At 30.0% G+C, this 7641-nt stretch overlaps 1 protein-coding gene across 1 annotated transcript; it reads right to left on the reverse strand.

Moving 5' to 3' along the window:
* Nucleotides 1–611: 611 nt before the first annotated feature.
* LOC145582383 (heat stress transcription factor B-3-like) lies at nucleotides 612–4575 on the reverse strand. Its single transcript, XM_081639385.1, has 2 exons — nucleotides 4291–4575; nucleotides 612–1264 (listed from the first exon to the last, which is right to left on the reverse strand). Exons 1-2 carry the CDS (start codon nucleotides 4531–4533, stop codon nucleotides 749–751), a joined length of 759 nt encoding a protein of 252 aa, XP_081495511.1. The 5' UTR covers nucleotides 4534–4575; the 3' UTR covers nucleotides 612–748.
* Nucleotides 4576–7641: the final 3066 nt, after the last annotated feature.

Below are 7641 nucleotides of genomic sequence, written 5' to 3' on the forward strand. Positions count from 1 at the left end.
AAAATAATAATAATAATAATAAAAAATCATGGTGTTGGTCGATAGGTCTAAATAATCTTTGATCTAGCTTAATATCCCCACTTTTAGCACCTTATTTGCTAACAAAGTGTTGTATGCACATTTTCTAGAAAAAATAAATGCAGCAATCTATGTTTATTAAACTGTCATTTTTAACTTGCTTAAGTGACAGCCGACTTAGTATAGTTCTTATGAAGACAAATACTAGTATGTCATTTTCTATTGCAAAAGATGTTTCTTTATGGCTTGTGGCTAGGGTTAGTCACTTAGTCCAAATACATTTTTGGTTCATACAAGCAGAAAATCCATCCTTTAAACAGATGATCTAGATTGAAAAGAAAGAGGGCTTTACAGAAAATTCAACTGAAAAATCCGATAGCGTGATTTGATTGTTATTTCACTTATTGACCTTCTCTTGATCACATTCTAAAGTGTGGAACAAGTACCTTTCTATTTATTAGTTCACAATCATATCTTTTAGAGTGAAAGAAAGACTAATAAGATAAACTTATATCATATGTCAACGTTTATTCATAATTTCTAGTTTACTTGTGAACTAGAACAAACATTTATCTACAATTATGTTACTGAATTCTTCACTAATTAAAGTTCAATCATCATACTTTTAATTAACTGAACTGTAGTTTTCATCAGGATAAATTTCTAAGACTAAGACAGCTAAATTAAACCAAGTTCTAATAATGGACTTGTATTCATATTTGCAGCCTTGTTACTTGCATGACTGAGATAATAAAAGTCTTGCCGTCTCATAAACTTCTTCTGACCTCTTCCTCTTTCTCTCTTTTTCACTTTGGACTTCTAATCTTACCCCAAACAGCTTTGGCTGTTTTTCATAGTTTTCGTCATCATCATTGTTGCTGTTGCTGCCTTGGCTTTGATCTTCCTTTCGGTTTGTGTAGACTGCGACCAAGTCAAGTAGCTCCTTGCACTTGTTCTTCATATTTGTGAGCTCTGAGCTTAGCACCCCGTTTTCCTTCTTTAGTCTCTTGTTTTCATCCACTAGAATGTTGAGCTCAGAGGATGATGAAGTTGATGAGGATCTTTGATCTTCATCATGATTATTTGGAGCAGCTTCGGAGTTTGTTGGGTTGGCTGCAACTGTTGGTGGTTGTGGACGGTGTGCCCAGGCTTTCCGACGTCGAATTTGGCCGATCAATTCTTTCTTGCCTCTTTGGAACATGTCGTTGCAGAACTCCCATCTGCTTGTTGCCACTTTCCTAAACCCCTGAGTATGAAAACAGGAAATACATTATCAGTATTATTTTAGCTGAGTAAAACAAATAGTGCATGATTAAAGAGAAAATAGGGCATATATTGAAGCAATAATTGAGGGCAATAAAACAAAACGATTATTTTATTGGTCCCTACAAATAACCCAATATTAGTACTATAATAGAGGATACAAGAGAGATAAGCTCACAAACCAAAGCCCACAACAAGGTTTCATCTTAAAATTAATTGACAATAGGAGGAATAACCTGCTTGAATTATAAACTACTCCCTCCGTTCCACAATGATGTTCTTGTTTGGAATATTTGACTTTTTTAAAAATAAGAGAGAATCTTCTAAATTTCTCTCAATCTATAAGAACAAATATAGTCATGTGGGATCTAGATTGATTCGTCTTGATGAGTACATTATTAATATCTAACTTTTATAATTTTTGCTAATGTAATACTAAAGATATTTGCGGTCAAAAATAGGTAAAAATTTGTATCGATTTACGTAAACAGGAACATCATTATGAAATGCAGGGAGTAGGATGCATGGACACTTCATCCAATGCCCGTGTCGGACACCGACTCTCGTGGGACACACGACGATATGTCTTGGACCGTATTCTACTATAATATGGGTTGTTCAACTTTTTAAAATGAGAAATTTTAAGTAAATTAAGATATATAAGTTAATTATTAAATAATAGGAGTGCCTTCGTATAAATCACATTGTTAATATGATACGATATGATCTAATGAGCAAATGAAATGACAAATATATGGTCAAATTCTATTTAAAAATATATTATATGAATTTTAACATTTCGTATTCGTGTCCCTTATTTTGAGATAGATGTTTTCTCGTATCTGTGTCAGTATCCATACTTGTGCAACCTAGATTATAAATTGAAAGCTCTTTACTTTCTTTTTTAATATAGGACAAATTCTACTCACACTTATACCTGAAATAATGTATAATGTATCAATTAGGAGAAAGCTACATATGTATGCTACACGATCAAGTGTCATCAAATATCGACAATTGATAAGTATTGAATCTCAAACCATAAAATTGACGTATTACACCACCTACTACATAATTTGATCAATAGAAGGGCAGCCCATGGATTTAAAACTAAAATAAATAAAGTTTTCAACTTTATTCTTTTGTATACATTTTTCCAAAGATGTTACCAATTCCGCAATTTAAAAAATTGACACCTTATTAAGAAAATAAGGAAAGAAAACGTGTAGAATACAAAACCTACCAACCCCTTCTTTTTTTTCGTCAAATTTTCCCTTTGTTTTTCTCTAAAAAAAATGACTATTAGAAAAAGACGAATGTTCAAGTGACATTTAATTGTCGAGTGGCTATTCCACATTCTCCAGCTCAATCTAGAACAAAGCTAAAAAAGAGATGATTGATACTTCCAATTTCCAAATTTCTCGTTGAGAGTTTGACTCATCTAGCCCCATCATATTCACAGTAATTGACCATTTACTTAGTAAGCAATAGTACAAAACTAGTACTTTACACATCAAATCGATAATATTATTCGTATCCTAGCTGATTCAGGTGCACATACCTCTCTATGTATACACGAATGCATATAAATTTCTTTTATCAATTTTGTTTATCTATCAAGAGTGTAAGCTATAGAGTTTATTATCTTGTGATCTTGAGATTAGGGGTTTGGTCCTTAATAGTCATGGTTTATCGGGTGGAGATTTTTCTTATACCCTTTATCCGAGTCTATGAATCTCGGAATTTTAGCATATAAAGGGTTTTTTTATCGAAAACATAGCAAATAAGTGTTAAGTCATATTGAGTTGATGAGATTTTTAATTACTTGAAACTTTCTTTATTTGACTTGGATTAATTAATTAAGCTCATTATTTTATCTTTGGAATAATTAAATGCTTATTGTTAATTATCCACATTTATCTTATCAATAATGTTAATGATATGGGTCCTTCAACTTCTCATTATTCAACCTATATTAAATTTCACTAAAATCATTTAAATTACAAAAAATAAAAAAGAATTAACTTAATCCATCCTATAAAGGAGAGATGCATGTATGTCTACAAATTTGCAAATACTCTGTATTATTTGTATATTAATTACAATCATTAAAATATGGAAAGAAAATTAATACAGAGTAAAATAATTTATGAATAATTTTGAAAACGGGCATGGATTTTATAATTACTACTCATAATCAATTTTATTTTGAGCGAAGTGTTACATAATAGTTACATAAGTTAGATAAACCATTACTATAATACTTGTATTGTACGAAGTATTTGATAATAAGATTTAAATGTAATTTTGTCCAGTAAGGTATCATTAGGTAACCATTTAATTATATTTTACATTTGTTCGATTCAAGATTATGACTTATAAATCATTACGTAAGACTCCGTACTATAGCATGGCGAACTTTACTCATCAGAGCCTCAATATCCTAAAATAGTACATGTGACCGCTTACTAAACTTTTCAAGGCAAATGAAATACAAAATATTTACATTGTTGTTTACCTGAAGTAAATCTATAAAATTGTAATTACCCAAGTAAACGTAACTTGAAGCATTAATTAACTTATATCTTTGTTATAAACAGACAAATACCAACTACAATCATAATCAACTTGTTGACAATAGCTTTTAACCTTTAATCCTTTTCCCATTTGCTAATCATGATTAAATAAACTTGGCAAACCCGCAACAACAAACAACAATATTAAGATCAACATAATCATAATTAAAAATCAAAATGATGTTTCTAATTTTGATTAATTTTTCTAATTAAATGTATGCTTATATACCTTTGGCAATAGACTAGACGACATTTTTTAATAAATATTTACTACTTTTTTTTTTTTTTTTTTTTTGAGAAAATAAATATTTACTACTTGTATATGACTAGTCAATTTTTAAATGTTACAAAATTGCTCAAAGTGTACATAAAATTATGTTTTAAAATTAACCATTAAAGTTGACTATAACAATAGTAGTTTAGCAAAACTTACGTAAGTATTGAGTTGTCTAACAAAGCTAGAGAAGTTGCAATGCTTGAAGAAAGTAGGGAGCAAGTCCCGGGCAAACTCGGCCGGCTGCCACACCACGAAGGCGGTACCGCCTTCGTTCCACGATACAACGGTGTCGGTCTCGGGATCATCCACAAGCATGTATGTCTTCAACAAAAAGGGTGGTGGATTTGATTTCCTTATTATTCCATACTCAAACAACCCCTTCTCACAAACACCTTCCATTAAAATCCTTTTTTTTTTCTTGTATGTTTTTGTGCTTTTTAAAAAAAAAATAGTACTAATTTTCTTAACCCTTTTTTATGTTATAAAAGAAATAAAAATCTTAGAAATTAATTTGAAAAAAAGGAAGAAAAAAAAAAAAGATTAAAAAGAAGAATAAAAAAGGGTTGAGAAAAGAAGAAGGGCAGTTAAGAACTCCCAACCCCAGCAGTAGAAACCCAAGACGACACCACAGTTCATGAGATTTGCAAGGAAGCTTTTCTTAGATGATGTTTTTCTTTAATTTCTTCCCTTTGTTATATTTCTCTCTTTAAATTTTGTATTTATTTATTTGATTTTCTCTCTCTACATTTCTGAGTTTGGAAGAATTATGTAATATGAAGTTGTTGAAACGTATGTTCAATGTTGGACCGTCTTTATATAGTCCGTACTAACTAAAACAACGGTTAGTTTCATGCTTTTCATATTAGGTACACGTATATATTTTGTTTTTTTTATTTTTTTTCTCGTTTAAAGTCCTCTTTTTTTTTTTGGAATTAAGGCGTGTTCCGATTTACTGAACTAAACTGATTGGAGCTGAATTGAACTGAATAGAGTTGAAATAAATTGTTTATAAGAGAAGAAAATTAAGAACTGAAATGAACTGAACTGAAATTAAGATGAACAGAACAAGCCCTTAGTACCCCTTCTATTTTTTTAAATTTTACAATTTGATTTTTGCATTATTTATATAATCTATTTTCATTGATATTAGTAATTTATACTATACATAAGAAATAGATGTATGGTATTTTGCTTGTTGAAATCATCTCAAAGTATCAAAATGATCTATGTAAAATTGATTTCCATTATTTCTGAAAGAGTTTGTACTAAAATGCTTCGTACTATCTTAAGTGATATCTTGGACATCTTTTATATTTGGTAAACTGTAATATTATTGACAAAAATTTATGACCAAATTAATCCGTATTAAATTGGTACGGAGAACAAACTCTACTCCCTGTAATCGATGGAACATATCTCTATTATATCAGTGAAGGAGGTTGTGGTGTCCACCTAAAATGATAACAACATCACTATTTTTTAAATTTTGGAAAAGAAAATTAAAATAAAGAAAATATTAATTAATCAGTAAATAAATAGGAAAGATCAATCAATCAACAAATATAAAAGGAAATATTAATCAATCCGCAAATAAAAAGGAAATATTAATCAATCCGCAAATAAAAAGGAAATATTTATCAATTAGCAAATAAAAGGAAAGATTAATCATTCAGCAAATAGAAAGGAAAGATTAAATCCATCAGCAAATTAAAATTAAAGACTAATCAATTTTTATGTCTATACAATCAATCAATAACTCTCCGTTTCTAAATAAGGCCCCGATCACTTCACCTTATTTTTACTGAACTGAAATTATTTTACTGAACTGAAATTATTTTTATTGAACTGAAATTATTTTTGCAGAACTGAAATTATTTTTACTGAACTAAAATCATTTTTGTTGAATTGAATTATTTTTACTAAATTTCTACTCCCTCCATCCCCCTTTGATAGTCACTTATGCCATTTTTGGGCACCCAAAATGTTAGTCACATTTCACAATTTCAGGTGCCAAACAACAACTCAAAATGACAAATATACCCTCTTTTTTTTGTTGTATTATCTGTGCTTCCCGAAATGCCCTTATATTTGCTTCTGTACTTGTGCCTTAATTAATTCTTTGTCTCCCTTGATTTTTGCTACTATGACTTACTTTGTAACGTTCATTTCTCTCTCTTCATTTCTGGATCTACATGTCACTCTTTTTCTTCACTCTTCCATTGAAGAATCATATTTTCTTCCTTCTCTCTCTTCAATTTGGGCAATTTGGGGTTGAAAATCGCTGTAAAAATTGTGGATCGGTGCTTTACTTGTTCAAACGGATCAAAGCCCTCAACTAATTTTGTGAATCCGCCCTTTTTTAAGGTGATAGGTATCGATTATGTTAATGTTGATCTCATGTTGCTTTCTGATTGTTGTTGATACCTTCTGTCTCAATCTGGTTGCCTGTTGGTTGAGCTGCATCTGTTGCGCCAGGGGAAGGGATTTTGTTTAAGTCTACCCCAATGTTGTCATGGATGTTTTTTGATTCATACCCATCTTCGTAGGCAAAGTTGAGATCATACTCAAACATTTCTTGCATTTCAGCATCATAAGCAGCAGCATCTTCATCCATGTCATCATTCAAATCGAAGTCTGAAGCCATTTTTGTTTGGAGGCAATGATGTGTTTAGGGGCAAATATATATATATATATATATATATATATATATATATATATATATATATATATATATATATATATATATATATATATATTATTGTTTGAAAGATGATTCTGCTAATTATACTCTGTAATTCCCTCTCAAATGATTTGAAAATTTGAGAAGGATTGGTTTTTATAAGGACCTCATTACAGTTGCTTAGTCATCAATCTATGTACATTAATTCTATTGGATGGCAGAATTTTTTCTGCTAATTTGATTGGTTTAAATTGTATCACATGGATTAGTATTGCAATCCTATTATTTCATTGGTTGTGTAATAAAGACAAAAAAAACTCAAGAGTTTCCTCTTGTTATCCGCCCTTTTTAATGCAAATCAGTTTCTCTCTCTTCTTTTTGTTTTGCAAATGATTGGGTTTTAGTTCCCATGTACTTTCTTTAATTCTCCTTAATTCCCGTGATTTTTCTTCAAAAGTGACTATCAAAGGGGGAACAGAGAGTATTATATTCTTTCTTTAAAGTTACTGATTTTTACTGAACTGAAATTATTTTTTACTGAACTAAAATTAAATTACTATACAGAACTTATTTTTATCAAACGGACATTATTTTTACTGAATATTATTTTTTTTAAGGTGAAGTGAACCTGGCCTAATTGACACGTTTGACTTTTTTCACTATTTATATACTAACTTGGACTATAGTTTTTAGTAACATATAAAAAAAAATAAAAAATTGTATTGAATTTTTTTTTGTTAAATACGCATTAATACAATAGTAATGCTATATGTAGCACTTAGGGCTATGAATAAGCATTTAATAACTTTCCTTATTTATATTAGTTT

Source organism: Chenopodium album, chromosome 15 (assembly GCF_948465745.1).
Source record: "Chenopodium album chromosome 15, dcCheAlbu1.1, whole genome shotgun sequence".
Classification (NCBI taxonomy): Eukaryota; Viridiplantae; Streptophyta; class Magnoliopsida; order Caryophyllales; family Amaranthaceae; genus Chenopodium; species Chenopodium album.